At 45.3% G+C, this 16,152-nt stretch overlaps 1 protein-coding gene across 11 annotated transcripts in view; it reads left to right on the plus strand.

The window, feature by feature from the left end:
• Positions 1–16,152, plus strand: part of ARHGAP24 (Rho GTPase activating protein 24) — a 181,239-nt gene that overhangs the window by 138,414 nt on the left and 26,673 nt on the right. For 9 of the 11 annotated variants that reach the window (XM_035547646.2, XM_035547653.2, XM_035547664.2 and 6 more), the window contains one exon: positions 3,090–3,212. In XM_035547646.2, coding sequence (XP_035403539.1) covers positions 3,090–3,212 — 123 coding nt within the window. The other 2 variants (XM_035547674.2, XM_050710347.1) reach the window with 2 other exon arrangements.

The raw sequence follows: 16,152 nt of genomic DNA on the forward strand, positions 1-16,152 counted from the left end.
GCAGGCCAGGACCCCCAGCATTATGTGTCTCTTGTATTTGGACTGCAAATGCAGGAAAGGGAACTTGAAAAGACATAATCTGGAGCTATACAACAAAACAGGTAAAATATATTATGGTTTGCATGCCCATAGGAAAGGATTAAGGATACATTCACATCTCTAATGGACTCCATGCACAGCACCATTTTCAAGTTGAGGCACTTAATGCCAGTATCTATGGTACAAATAAGATGTCTCATTTTTGGAGAAGGTGATCTACTCACTCTCCATTATAGCTGTTACAGTAATATATGGAAGAAAAAACAAGAGTGAAGATTTTAAACGGTACCTTTCAGAGGGATCCTGTGGACATACTGAGATGTAGAAAGGTCCTTGTCATTCTGTTTAAGTTTCACTGATAACTAGTTATTTGAGGTGACTTTTACCAAACCATGGGCATTTCTTCTTGTCTTTCCCCATACTCTTGTTTGGTTTGTATTTTAAATACAGTCCCACTAGAAAATTAACAGTTGCAATAATACACAAATTAAACACACTATTGTATCCCCCAAAATCTTTTAGCAAGGTTTAAGACCAGCTGCTGTCAATTTTTGAATAACAACTAAATTCATGCGCAAGTAGATGAACCCTGCAAGAGCTCGTATTGTGGTGTAAAAGAAAGGGGTCTAATTACAAAGTAGATAAATCAAGTACTGATATAAACTGGTGGAGCTCTTTCGTTAGGAAACCTTTGCTTTCTTAGACCAAAAGAAAATCTAACCAAACATTGTTTTCTTTCTCTGGTAAATTAAACACATTAATTCTGTATTAGCTGAATGGGTGTTTACTTGAGTTAGTTGTTTAGAGTACTGCTCTGGAATCTCCACTGTAAATCAAATATCTAGACTCACAAGATTAATCCAGTTTAACTGGAGAGCGCTCTCCAGAAAGCATTTTTGTTAGAAAATTATGACTGAGTAAATCTCACATAATCTGCTGAATTTAACTATGTACACTATTAAAAGAATATGGAATGACCAGAGAGACATCCAAGAAGGAGGGTCATTAGATGGCTATGGTTGTCATCTTTTTTTTCTTCCCTATTTAGAAAGAAAATCAAGTCACCTCTTGTTTTATTCTTAGATCTGAATTCTGTTTTCTATGAACACGTCTTTTTGTACAGCACCTTACCGGGTCCTGGTCTGTAAAAGGATGCCTGAAATACAGTATGATAGTGTAAATAGGATTTTTATCAGCAAAGAAAAGGACACAGCTATGTTACAGGGTTGTTCTCTATACTATGTTTATTACTATTACATTTAATAGGCAATATATTGAGGCTTTTTGTTTTTATCTTTGTTTCTGGGTCTTACCAGGTCAAGTACTCTAGATGTTATATCAAATTTGGGACCAGGTTCAGCAGAGTGTGTCATGTCTACTCTTTGTGTTTAAGTGTGAGATTTGTCCTGGCTGTAGGCAGCTTGGTCAGAAAAAATGTAGAGGCTGGGTGTGCATTTCCAGGGCCTGACCATGTGCTTTCTGCTGGACGGGGTTGGTGTGGAGTGCTGCTGTTTGGAATGCTGATGCTTCCTCCTTCCCATACCCTCATCTTCCTATTCCGTGAAAGGTAAAAAATGGTGGAACGAAGCTTAAAAGGCCCTTGTTTTGTAGCAGTTGCTATGGTAGTAACTGAAAATGTTCCAAAAAATAAAACACACGCTGTTTTTTATGTAGTGTCGGCACTTAAAATAGGTTCTTTGCTACCTTTAACAATGTCTTAGAAAAAAAATAGTGTTTTTCAGACTTCTAAACTGTGATACATCCTAAAGCATACCTGCATTGTACTTCAGGTTGCTGCATCAGTCCTTGGGATGCTGTGTGTGGGAACACATGCTTGCTGTATGTATAGGTGCAATTGGCAGAAGATGAGTTTCGTTTGCTTCCAAGTTCAAATTTAAGTTTTGAGTAATGATTTAAACCCTAAGAATGAGTTGTCAGTTTGATCTGCCTATGTCTAGAAAAATATGGCTTGTGTTTGTAAAACTGTGTTTAAGTTATTTTTGGAGTTGTGTGGCTTAATTCTGCAGAACCTGGTGTATACAAGTAAGTTTATTCATAATGGTTGTGCCAGGAAGTCATGGTTGAATTTGTTAGCCACTGAGCATGGCACCTTGCAGAAGACTAGCAGTGTTCCTGAGGCAAGAACAGAAATACTTACGTTATATATGACCAGAATCAAAGATAAGGATGGAAGAAGCTGTAAAGAGAGAAGCACAGAAACTCATGGGGTTTGTAGTTTTTGCATGAAATATAGCACATGCTGTTGGCTCAATGAAAGGGCTTCAAAATGTCTGGTGCTGTCTTTCTAGAAGGGTTTGTTCCTACTGCAGTTGCTGGAAGGGTGGCTTGAATCCCCATCTGCTCTTGAGCTAGCGTAGTGCCCATTAGGATGGAACTGATGCAGTACTAGAGGTGTGAAAACCTGTGGTGAGCCAGGTTCTGACTTTTACCTTCTCAGTGCTGGTTTGTCCTTTACAAGGAATAAGAAATCAGTGTGTTCCCTCTTAATCCTCATGAGACCCATCCAAAGCAGCGGGTTGTGCTGTGCCCGCTCCTAGCATCAGCTGCCTTCTCCTCAGAGATTCCCAGCAACGCTCAGGAGCAGCAAATGTCATTGCCAGGAATGTGACACAGTGTTCCTGAAAACAAAGATGGACTCGTCCCCACTTGTTCAAAGCACACTTCTCTCTTGCTGCGTTTATTCTCTATGTTGTGGTATAGTAACTGCTGCAAACCTTCCAGTGCATATATCAGGTTACAGATGAGTGCAGGCCCCGTGGCTCTTGGAACAGCATGGGGCTGGTTTTGTTTACCGATGACATTTATCCTCTCATTTCCTTTTGGAAGCAAGACAGCTTCTCGCTGTCTGATGGAGAATATACTTACAGGACCTTCTTTTCATGCCGTAGCTGATGATAAACACTCCAGTGCACGGTGTCATGTCTGCTTGCCACGGAGCTGCTTTTACCACTTTCAGCAGTCAGTCTGGCAGGAGTTGGCTTGGCAGGAAAGCAAAAGGGTTTCTAAAGTGCAATTATCTTCTCTTGCAGGAGCAGACCGAGAGCGGATGACAGCTAATCATGAGACGTACCTTCTCATGGCGGGCACGCAGAATGACATGGAGGATTGGGTGAAATCCATTCGCAGGGTTATATGGGCACCATTTGGAGGAGGTGAGTCAGCGAGAGAAAATGCAAGGCTCCAAGTTGCACAAAGACATAGGGGCGATTTTGTCATCCCTCGCTCTCAGCCAGAATTTGAAGAGGAGGAAACAAGAACGGTCTAGATCTTTCCAAAAAGTGGAACCAGGTCCTTTGTTTTCACTTGCAGCGCAGGCATCAGGTGTGTTCCTACACAAAGCACTCAATTAAAAGGCTTTAAATTATCAGGAACTACTTTCCTTGATAGGGATAGCACAGGATAGCATGTTACCAAGGTGAGGGAAGTTTTCACAGATGTGTCTTCTGCGAAATCAGCTTTCCCCTGGGAGACCTAGGGTAATTCCTTTGGTCACCAGCTAAAAGACCATCCATGTTAGAAGAAGCTGTCAGTGATTCTTCTGCCAGTGACAATGTTATTATAAATCTGTATGCTCTGATAGTGAGCCTTGGAATATTAGCACAAGCATTGTATGCTAGTCTTTTTCTTTCGATGGGCAGACCCAACAATTTTAATAGTACTGAATTTATGGGAAGAGCAACTGGATTGCATTGTGTGCTTTTTTTGCTCTTTGCAGGTGTTGTTAGCATGGAAAAATAAGGCAGAATTGTCTCTGATCATAGAGAAGAGCAGTTATCACAGAAAGCTGTGATTGGTGACTGCATATGCCTTTTTTTTTTCACCTGTCAGACACAGCACAGGAGAGAGGATGGGAGGGACTGAAGGAAACTACCATTTTGATCAAAACTTTTCTTCTAAGCCACCCCCCATCTTCTTCTGTGCTTTGTTCAGGTTGTTTAGTTCTTAGAAGGCTTTGTCCTCACTGGTGGGCTGCCCTGAGGGACTTGGTCAGCTGGGGCTTGCGTGGCACGTCTTCAAACGTGTCTGTCTTCTCTTGGTTCCTCCTGGGGAAACACGTGCTGGAAAGATAATGCTAAGCAGTCATCCTGCTGAGAAGTGGTCTTACGTGTTCATAAGCTTGTACCGTCCTGGGACTGGGCATATAGGGTTCGCAGGATGATGTTTTTAAAACCCACGAAGTGAGAGGTTTATGCTCAAAAGTGTGGTCTTCTACAGGCTTATTGAGTTGGTTTGGGGAGGTGGGAGGGCCATGGGCTTCTGAAGTTAGGCTAGGGGAGAAATGTACTTCATATAGTACATGTTCATGTAGCACAAAGATTATCTATCCCCAACCTTCTGTTCATGAAGAAGTTCCTCATGTTGAGCTCTTCAGCGTTCTCCCACTTGAGTCAAATAGCAGCGTAAGCGACTGCAGCAATGCAGACATTTGGGTGCATAACAGAAGTGTATTTTTCACAGAGAGAAGCTCTCTCTCTGTGTTGTACACCTGTTTTCCACCAGCACAGCATCTGTCCATGCCAGACAGTGAGCTGCAGCAGTCCTGCAGTACTTGGGCAAACGGAGAGGTGTCACCATTTTACAGGTGGGGAGCTGGCATCTGGTGAAGCCGTGTTTCTAGCCCCCATCTGCGCAGAGGCTGTGATAGAGCTACAGATAGAAACCAAATCTCCTGAGCCCTGACCCCGTGCTTTCTTCACCAGCCCCTCATTTGCTTTTATAGGGCAAGAGCTATTTCTGTTTTACAGCTGGGAATCCTTCCAGCCACCATGGAAACTTGCAGGACACCCTCATTGTTGTAAGAGTGTTTAACACCAACTACTGAGAGAAGCACCTAGCTGAGGAGTTTGCAAGCTGATTTGAAAAAAAAAAAAAAGAGAGAGAGAGAGAGAAAGAGAAGAGTGCAATCCTTAAACTACTGTTTAAATTAATTTGTAGTTAACACACTTATAAATGTGTTCTCGTTTCCCTATTGGATATCTTGAGCATATACACGGACTTCAGGATTACTGTATTAGGAAGCAAACAGTTAATTCCTGGAAAACATGAGAATAGACAGAATGTGATTTTGGGTTTAGTGTTTATGGAGAACATCTGACTCTCAGTACAAGGTAAAAGCAGTATCAAGGGAGGTGTCACCATTAAGAACTGTGCCAATACAATGTTCCCTGGTTGATTAACTATGGGTTATTTAAGTTGACATTCTGAGATATCTTAAGTCTTAACAAGGACTGTTAACTGTTCTGTAATCATGTATGAGTGGACACACTAGTATTTTTCTTACCTGTTTCTACAGGGATGTGTCTACAGCTGCTCTGCAACAGTATGACCCTCCTAAAGAAGGGTTCCTCTGGCTTAAGGCGTTTAAGAGCCTGTCTTGATCAGCTGTAGCCACTGAAGTTAACAAATCTATTACATTAGCTATAAACAAGATATAGAAAAGTTGTGGTTGTATAATAATGACTAACCAGTAACTAGTACATTTCTTGCAACGCAAAATTATTTCAGTTAATTAATCACAATACCTGTTTTCTAGCTGCTTCTTAAATTTCAACACTAGGTGGTAAACCACAATAGTCTGGTGTCATAAAAGTCCAGTGCCACTTTCATGAGCAACGTATTTGAATTTTCCGGTTCTTTTAAGCATTGTAAGCAAGTTGTGTGTGTGTTCAATGGATGTCTCTGAGTCTTGGTGAGCCACCTGTATGTGAAGTTTGGCTTGCAGTGGGAAAGGACTCCTGGTACCAGAGCAAGGAGCTCTGTGAATGATTAACCATATCACGAAAATGTTATTTGTTAACCTGTGCTAGAAAGAGAAGAGGAGGGGAGGGAGGCGGGAAGCTGCTGTGGTGATCAGAAACAGCTTGTTTTTTGCTCAAAAAGCACAAGGTGACTGTGGAAAAATCTCTGTCAGGGAAGAGAAATGTAAATGAGCCAGGGCATGTAATGCCTGTTTGCACATGAAATTCCTTTCCTGATTAGATTTTAAAAGGCAGTTTTTAACAGGAGGGAAAGGCCTGTCCTCTAACTGCAGAGCCTGCGATGACGGGGGAGGGAGGAGGCGAGAAGGAGCGCGAGCGTTTAGCAGGGTCGTGGCAGGAGGTCTGGTACCTCCTGCGGGAGCTGGGCACAGCCTGCCTGCTGCTCGAGCTGCCGCACGCGACAGCCGCCTGAAGTCAACTCAAAGTCACCCGGTGGAGCAGAGAAATCTGCGCTGCAGCAGCAGCTCCCTCCTCTCCGCCGCTTCCCCTGCACCTGCTGCATGCGAGGGGCTGGCGCAGCGGCGGTGGCTGCCATTGCCAGGCGTGGGACCGGGAGGGAGCGAGCAGAGCATCCCCGTGTGGAGGCATGTATTCCTCGGCAGCAGCCCGGGATCCTGCTGGCAAGGACGCGTTGCTGCTGCTGCATCTGACGCGTTTCTCCCATGAGAGCTTCTGGTAGTTCGAAGGCAGTCGAACGAGAAGCCCACACGGACGTCAGGGAGCCAGGTATATAAAAGGCCTTCTGAGAGGAATCTGATATGGACAGAGAGCCCTTTGGGTGAAGGGGCTGCTTTTTCTGCTCCTCCGTTGCAGAGATAAAAGGAGCCAGCGAGGAGTATTGTATCCCGGAGGATTCTTTGGTGGCCTTTTCGGTATTGTTCTCCTCTTTCTCCTTGTGCACTGCAGAGCACTGACCTTTTCCCGTGGAATTGGAGTCTCTGCCACTCCACCCCCTGTTCCAGCTGGGAGGACGAGGTCTTTCTCCGCCTCTGTCTGTGCAGGCACTTCTGTTTGAATGGAAGATACATCTTTCTGCTGAAACTCTTTTGTTGTGCCATTGCATAACAGACGGTTGTCTCACCGCAGGAAATAAAAGAAACGAAAGGAAACAGAGAGACGGAAGGAAATTGTTCCCTAAAGCAAAACTGAAGCAGGGAAGAGAACACTAAAATTACTTCACGCTTTCTCCAAGAGCTAGAAGACCACTAATTTCCTAGCTCCAGAGGAAAATACACTATTACAGAAACTCCTCAGCAGTCAGTAACGATGAGCAGCACTGGTGTTTTGTCTGGATGCAGCTGCTAAAGGAAAGCTTTGGAGGGACGTGGGGTCTCTGGCCTGTATGATGCCTGAAGACAGAAATGCTGGAGTCCGCAGCCCAGGTGCCTTAGCGGCACCTCCTTTCATTCCTAAAACTACTTACAGGAGAATTAAGCGGTGTTTTAGTTTCCGTAAAGGTAGGTCTGTTCTCACTGTGTTCTGCTTTGCTAGTGAAGCCAGGTTTCTGAGAAGTCATGGGGGCTGCATGTGCAGGCAGATGAGAGCACCGAAACAAAAGGCATGAAACAATGGAGATGCTGACATTTCATGAATGATTTATTTACTTCTTTGTTCATTTATTTGTAGTTGGCCAGCTGATACTGTCTCCTCTACGTAATAACCCATGAATGATGGGCTGCCTGAAAGAGGTGGCTTGAGACAAGATTATTGCAGAGTTTCTGAGCAAAAATCAATGAGAGGAGCTGGGGAACTGGACCTGGGATGCTAATTGCTGCCTGTTTGGCTGGCAAAATACTGGGGAAAAGAGTTTGGGTTTTTATCTTGTCTGTGTGGGAGGACTGGCAAGAAAAGAGGGAGTAAAAGAACATGATAAATAGGTAAAAGTGCATGTGTGCAGAAGACCAAGTCCTTGGATTCAGAGATTTCTGATGGACTGAAGTGGATCCCTACAGTGCACTGTCCTGCTGCAAGTGCTGCATTGCCACTTGATTCTGCTGACCTGCAACCTGCACTTGCCTTTCCACCTGCTGCAGAGAGATTTTTAAGGCCAGTTTTCTTCTGCATTGCATGTACACCTGTAGAAGCAGAGCATGGCAGCACTGGGGGGAGGAAGGCAAAGAGGAGGCTGGCTTTCAAAATATGTCAGCTGGAAGGGAAACACATGTCTGAGAGCGATACAGCAAGTGATGTAAGGTACTACGGTGCTGGGGCTGAGGGGGGGGAAACTGCCTCTATGGTAAGGATAAAAAAATGTGGGTGGGGAAAGAGGAAAATGTTGGTGCTGCCTTAGAAACTATGCTGGAGCAGGAAATCCAAGTGAAAGTGCTAAACCATCATGTTCTAAAGTGTGAGAAATGATCTTATTACGGGGCTTATATGAATACATCATCATCAGCTCCTCCCTAATGTGTCCCTCCCTGCTGCCATTTGTCCTTTTGCAAGACCAGCAGCTCTCTGCTTGCAGCACTTACTGGAGATGTAGTGACCTCACTGCTTTTGAGGGTGCTGTGTGCAGGCAGGGGCGATGCCCTGAAACGAGGAATCACAACCAGTGGGGTGCTCCCTGCAGAACTAGAGCAGGGATCAGCTATTGCCTGCCGCTGACATGGCACTGAAAGCTGTTTGTCCCCTGTAGCCTCCTCCCTGAGGCCAGCGTTTTCCGTGCTTGCTGGAGTTTCCACGCCCAGGAGGACGTGGATATGTCTGTATCAAGTGTGCAAGTGCCTTTCAAGGTATTGGTGTAAATTAGAGCTGTCTGTGCCCCGTTTGTACACCTAACTATTTGAGAAATGTTTGGAAGTTTAATAAAGGATTAACTGATAATTTTGCAGGCAGCTGCCTTTTTGCCCCAGGGTACAGCCTTAGCCTCTCCAAGAAGAGCTTCAGCTGTTTACTCCTTCCCTATATGTTTTGACACAGCAATTCTTCATGTCTAAGACCCCAAATGAAGCTGCAGCACTTTGGGCAGAGGACTGAATGACAAAGGCCATGCTGCTCATTTGCTTTCCTCTAAATATCATTTGTTTCAGTTCCTTTCCTACACACATGTGCTGTCAAGAGTGTTGCCGTGAGGCCCCTAGATCAGAGAGCTCAGAATGATGGTGCACATGTTTGATGAGGTCCATGTCCCGCTGGAGTCAACAGAAATATGATAGTTAATTGGACTTTCAGTTAAGCCTTTACAGTGACTTAACAGGCAAATTAAGCCAACTACACTCATCTTACTAATTGGCTTCAAGAATTCTTGTAACTTCATTTGCAGATTGTATACCTAAGTGTAAAAATGGGCAAAACTAGCCTTCTGCAAACCCAGCCCATACACTTAAATAAAATAGATCGATAAATTCTAAGCTGTGCAATACAACACAGCAAAGAAAATTAACAGGGAAAGCCATTGGCTGCTCACTGGAAGAACTGCAAGGGAATCACAACACTGTAAATTTAGACAGAGATGTACCATCATGATGATGCAAGTTGTAGAACCCCTTCTGGAAATCCAGATGAAAGCTGCATTGTGTTAGGCCCGGAAAAATGAACTGTCCTTTGGAGGAAGGTCACGTCATAGGAGAAATGGCTGCTCAGAAGGTGGCATCTGAACAGAGACAGAGCCAGAAGTCTTTAGAGCCCAAATCGGAGAAGATGCTCTCTGCTTGAGTAGCATCATGGGAACCTCCTGAGGGGGCACACAGCGTAAGTGCAGAAAGGAATGAATACCCGAGGGTGACTTGCTGCTGCGTACAGTGGTGGGAACATCGGGTGGCATGTGAGTGACCAGTTTTGGAGAAGAAAGTGGCATTGGCTATGGCCAGAGAAAGAGTAGCAGCCCTAATCCAGCTGTGTTAAGCTCCTGGTGATGTTTTAAAAATTGCCTCCCTTCTTTTCCAGCCAGTAGCTATTTCTGCTCTTCTTTCAGACTTGTTTTTTCTAAGCAGTAACCTCTGTTGTGCAGCTGTGCTCAACTCCAGCGCAGGGACCTTATCTCCTGCTGGCATCACATTGACTGTGGGGTAGGAGAAGGCTTGTAGGTAAGAAAATGAGTCAAACAAGAACAAAACTCTGCCATCGCTGTGTCTTTTTGTTTTGTTTTGGTTTGTTTTTTTTCCTCTCCTTTACATTAAAAACATCTGGAGAGAAGAAGGAAATACTGCCTGCATTTGATCCACTCAAAATAGCATGTAGTGCTGGGGAACAGCAAAGCAGAAAGCCGGTGAGAAATAACACTGTAAAGCTCCATATGAAGTGTTACACAGCCATGGAGGACTTGTTCCCTGTGTTGCTGTTGAAGACCCTTCCCCGATCTTTTATTTTCAGTGTCAATTACTGATTAGAGTTTGAGGGGTGCCTCAAGTACTCTAATCTGAGACCAGTTCCTTAGCCCTTAACTGGCCCTTTCTGATCAGTACGGTCCATAAACTAAGAGCACGTTCTGGAAGGTGGAAGATCCTTTCTGCTGCACAGTGAGAGAACACGCTGTACAGGCATGGGCTCTGTGTTGAAATTATCAGCCCTCTGGGCTTTATGCTTCTGAAAATGTTGCTTCTGTCTGAATTGCTCAGGGGCAGCATGGAAAAGGCAGAACCTTCTGGTTCACCAGCCACGTGTGCTGCGGTAGAGCTGGAGAGGCGGGTGGGTTTTTTCCAAGTGATTTGTCAAGGAGCAAGGAGCCGAACTGCCACCTAGATCTTCTCCGTCCTTTCTTCTTACTGGACTTGGAGTCAGTAGATTTGAGATGTGACCCTTGACTGTGTGCGGTAGTTACGGAGATCATTGACTAACAGCATTCTTAAATTTTAAAAACATGCTCTAACTATGAGTATGTACCATTGAAAATACCACAGTGCTTTCACAACTCTTGAGCAGACACACACAGAATTCAGACATAGCACTGTAGTGTCTTTCATAAGCTTTATGGACATCTGTTAGCCTTGGAAATCCAGTTTCTCAAAATGTTTACAAAACTTCTGCCACGGGAATGTTCTAGTTAATGAATAACCACTCAGCATGCCCTTTGTTATCATGTGATTTTCCTCTTTGATGTTATGCGTGATCTTGGCTTAATTGGATATAGTCTGAAAAGACCTACAAGGGCCTCTCTGAAAAAGCAGTTCTGCTGATTAAATCTAAAGACTGGTCAGAACTGGAAACCTGTACATTTCCCTGCCTTCTTCCAGTTGTGGGGAAGACAAGCAAGTTGCTGCCGTGAGAATGCCAAATTTGCTTGTTTTTGTTGCTTTCTTCTCTGACACCGTATCCACAGGTCGGCACTCGTGCATATGTGCATTTCTGGATTTTAGAGAGATTGAGATTTAGGAGAACTTGGGTTTGGAATGCAACACGAGGGTTCTTTTATTTCTTTTTCCGTGGAGGTTTTCTTGCTTAGTTACAGTATTATAAGTTGACTTCAAAAAAAACAGCATGTGAACTTAACTGTGGTTTTGGTTATGATGTTGTCTCTGTAATTTGGACCATCATTTCACTGCCTCTCTGCAGAGGAGGTGCTAGTAGTTACCAGCTATAGCTTACAGCGTTCACCTTGGTCTGTCTCTGCTAAGCACTGTGTTAACAGTATGTTTGTAACCACAGTTCATCACAGCATTGCCTTTGCTTCGTGACAGTCAACATCTTAGTCTTCATGAACCATTCATCTGCGGTGTCTCTGGAGTAGTCACTTGTGATATAAGAGGAGATAAGGACCTTAAAAGAGATAGTGGAAGAAAGAGAACCTTTACAGGGCAACGATCTTGGCTTTTATTCCTCGACAGTGAAAAACCCAACATAAAACAAAAAGATGACGAACAAGGTAAAAGTTAGGACAAAATCAGGTGGAAGCAGAGTTGTCATGTTTCTGCCTCTTCTGCCCCTGGCAACAGAGTACTTTTTCCATAAGGCATCAGCCTGTAACTTCAAGTCAATATTTATGCAGGCTTATCACAACTAATTCCTTTCATGGCTAAGTGTTGCTTGGTGCAGTGTTCTGTATTTATTAGGTGAAAGAAATAATTCCTTTGGAGAAGTTCAGTCTACACTTCAAAACCACACCAAGCCTGCCTGAGATGAATTCCAAAGCCAAACAAACTGGAAAACAGCGTATAGTAAATAGTGACTTTAGAAGCCCTTAATGCATGACGTGTTGATTTCCCATTGATTTCCCATGAGACTGAGGTCTTAAGGTTAGTGCGTATTTTTTCAACATCACCACCCTAGCTCTGAGCTTCTCAAAGCAGAATGTGGAAATCCTCATGCCTCCAAGGCAGATAAACGATTGTCACCATTCACATAGTTGGAGAGCCGACTCTCTGAGGCTTCATCTGGGATGTGGGTGGTGGTGTGCATAGACCCCTCTGGCTGTGAAGATAAACGTGACCAGACTGGATGGAACTGTGTTCTGAAGGTCGTGTGGGATCTGAATCCAGTCCGTCAGATCTAGACAACTGTTGTGGTTATTCTGCCTCTCCTCCAGGCATTCCCAGCTATGTATATTTTAAGTGTCTCAATAAAAGTCCCTTAATTTGCAAACCATCTTATTGCAGTTAGTAGTAGAAATACTTCAATGGGAACCAAATGGGAACGAACTTTGGGAACCAAAATCAGGACATTTTCAGCCCTGATTTCAATGACATTGTTTTTGTTCACAGTGGTCATCTCTGCATCATACCAGGTTTTATTTTTCCTCATGTATAGTTTGTTTTTTAAAGTTTTGTTTTCAGTATCTGTGATTTGCTGCTGTAATAAATTTAGGAACTTAGGGGACTGGGATGGTTAGTGGATGGAGCGGGAGTACAGGTGGTGTTTTCCTCCATCCCTACAGTGGCAGGGAGGGGTACAGAGAAGACCCAGAAAGCCCACCTGATAAACACATGGCTCAGACGCTGCTGCCAACACAAAAATGTTGGTTTTTTTGACCATGGGGTGCTTTACTTGGCACCCGGCTTGATAGCTGCAGATGGGTCCCACCTATCTCTGAGGAGAAAATGGATCCTAGCCCAGGAGCAGGCAGGGCTCATTGAGAGGGCTTTAAACTAGGTAAGAAGGGGGACAGGGATGAAATGAGGCTCATTAGAGATGAGCCTGGGGGAACAATGTCAGGGCTGGGAGAGAGGGCAATGGCCCAACTGAAGCGCATCTACACTAATGCACGCAGCATGGACAACAAACAGGAGGAGCGGGAAGCCATCATGTGGCAAGCAAGCTATGACTTGGTTGCCATCACTGAAACGTGGTGGGACTACTCCCATGACTGGAGTGCTGCAATGACTGGCTCTAGGCTCTTCAGAAGAGACAGGCAGCACAGAAGGGGAGGTGACGTGGCTGTCTGTATTAGAGAGTGTTTTGATGTTGTCGAACTTGAGACTGGGAATGATAAGGTTGAGTCCCTGTGGGTTAGGATCAGCGAGAAGACCAACAAGGCAAGCATCCTGGTGGGGGTCTGTTATAGACCACCAAACCAGGATGAGGAGACGGATGAGGAGTTCTACAAGCAGCTGGCAGAAGTCATGCAATCGCCAGAACTTGTTCTTGTGGGGACTTCAACTTCCCAGACATATCCTGGAAATACAATACAGCTTAGAGGAAGCAGTCTAAGAGGTTTCTGGAGAGCGTGGAAGATAGTTTCCTGATGCAGCTGGTTAGTGAGCCTACCAGGGGAGGTGCCCCGCTAGACCTTCTGTTCACAAACAGAGAAAGACTGGTGGGAGATGTGGTGGTCAGGAGCTGTCTTGGACAGAGTGACCACGAAATTGTAGAGTTCTCTATTCTTGGCGAAGTCAGGAGGGGGATCAGTAAAACTGCTATCTTGGACTTCCAGAGGGCTGACTTTGAGCTGTTCAGGTCACTGGTTGGCAGAGTCCCGTGGGGGGCAGTTCTGAAGGGCAGAGGAGTCCAGGAAGGCTGGGCACTCTTCAAGAAGGAAATCTTAAAGACTCAGAAGCAAACTGTCCACATGTGCCCAAAGACGAGTCGGCGCGGAAGAAAACTGGCCTGGCTGAACAAAGAGCTGTGGCTAGAGCTTAGGAAGAAAAAGAGGGTTTGGAAAAGAGGGTGGGCCACTCAGGAGGACTATAAGGATGTTGTAAGGCTGTGCAGGGACAAAATTATAAAGGCCAAAGCTCACCTGGAGCACAATCTGGCTACCGCTATTGAAGATAACAAAAAAATGTTTTTATAAATACATAAACTTGAAGAGGAAGACTAAGGAGAATCTCCATCCTTTACTGGATGGGTGGGGAAACTTAGTGACAAGAGATGAGGAAAAGGCTGAGGTGCTTAATGTCTTCTTTGCCCCAGTCTTTAGCAGCAAGACCAGTTGTTCTCTGGATACCCAGTACTCTGAGCTTGTGGAAGGGGATGGGGAGCAGAATGTGGCCCTCATAATCCACGAAGAAATGGTTGGTGACCTGCTACAGCACTTGGATGTACGCAAGTCGATGGCACTAGATGGGATCCACCCGAGGGTACTGAGAGAACTGGCGGAAGAGCTGGCCAAGCCGCTTTCCATCATTTATCAGCAGTCCCCTGGCTATCAGGGGAGGTCCCAATCAACTGGCGGCTAGCAAATGTGATGCCCATCTACAAGAAGGGCTGGAGGGTGGACCTGGAAAACTATAGGCCTGTCAGTCTGACTTTGGTGCCAGGGAAGCTCATGGAGCAGATTATCTGGAGTGTCATCACGCGGCACTTGCAGGGCAACCAGGTGATCAGGCCCAGTCAGCATGGGTTTATGAAAGGCAGGTCCTGCTTGACGAACCTGATCTCCTTCTGTGACAAAGTGACGTGCTTAGTGGACAAGGGAAAGGCTGTGGATGTGGTCTACCTGGATTTCAGTAAGGCTTTTGACACCGTTTCCCACAGCATTCTCCTCAAGAAACTGGCTGCTCATGGCTTGGACTGGCGTACGCTTCGTTGGGTTAAAATCTGGCTGGATAGCTGGGCCCAAGGAGTCATGGTGAATGGAGTTAAATCCAGTTGGAGGCCAGTCGCTAGTGGAGTCCCCCAGGGCTCAGTACTAGGGCCAGTTCTCTTTAATATCTTTATCAATGATCTGCATGAGTGATCTGATCGAGTGCGCCCTCAGTAAGTTTGCAAATGACAGACACCAAGTTAGGTGCATGTGTTGATCTGCTCGAGGGTAGGAAGGCTCTGCAGGAGGATCTGGATAGGCTGGACCGATGGGCTGAGGCCAACTGTATGAAGTTCAACAAGGCCAAGTGCCGGGTCCTGCACCTGGGGCACAACAACCCCAAGCAGAGCTACAGGCTGGGAGATGAGTGGCTGGAAAGCTGCCTGGCCGAGAAGGACCTAGGAGTCTTGGTTGATAGTTGGCTGAATATGAGCCAGCAGTGTGCTCAGGTGGCCAAGAAGGCCAACAGCATCCTGGCTTGCATAAGAAACAGTGTGGCCAGCAGGGCTAGGGGAGTGATTGTCCCCCTGTACTCGGCTCTGGTGAGGCCGCACCTTGAGTACTGTGTTCAGTTTTGGGCCCCTCGCTACAAGAAGGACATGGACGTGCTCGAGCGAGTCCAGAGAAGGGCAACGAAGCTGGTGAGGGGTCTGGAGAACAAGTCTTACGAGGAGCGGCTGAGGGAGCTGGGACTGTTCAGCATGGAGAAGAGGAGGCTCGAGGCGACCTTTTCGCTCTCTACAGGTACCTTAAAGGAGGCTGTAGCGAGGTGGGGGTTGGTCTATTCTCCCACGTGCCTGGTGACAGGACAAGGGGGAATGGGCTAAAGTTGCGCCAGGGGAGGCTTAGGTTGGATATCAGGAAGAACTTCTTTACTGAAAGGGTTGTTAGGCATTGGAATGGGCTGCCCATTGGGAAGTGGCTGAGTCACCATCCCTGGAGGTCTTTAAAAGATGTTTAGATGTAGAGCTTAGTGATATGGTTTAGTGGAGGACTTGTTAGTGTTAGGTCAGAGTTTGGACAAGGGGATCTTGGAGGTCTCTTCCAACATAGATGATTCTGTGATTCTCTAATACGCGTCTAAGTTGGTCATACCCATTTCAAGTATGTCACCTTTTGTACATGAATCACTCATTACTTTCTCTCTGAGTTCAAAAATACTGTGTAGCACTACTTCTGGGCATCTGAATGCTTTATGGTTGCCAGCTGTTTTCAATATTCTACAGCTTGTGTTGGGATGCACCAGCAACTTATGACAACATGGGCATTCTTTTTTGCTCCCACTGCACAACCCCCCTTATTCTAGTGTATTTCATTATGTATTAGACATGCTTTGAAAGCCAACTCTTAAAAAAAAAAAAAATAAATAAAAGGCACCATCCCAAAAAATGAAGTGATGTGTTTTGACTACAGTGTCATTACTAATACTAGTTTCAA

This window comes from Cygnus atratus, chromosome 4 (genome assembly GCF_013377495.2).
Source record: "Cygnus atratus isolate AKBS03 ecotype Queensland, Australia chromosome 4, CAtr_DNAZoo_HiC_assembly, whole genome shotgun sequence".
Lineage (NCBI taxonomy): Eukaryota > Metazoa > Chordata > Aves > Anseriformes > Anatidae > Cygnus > Cygnus atratus.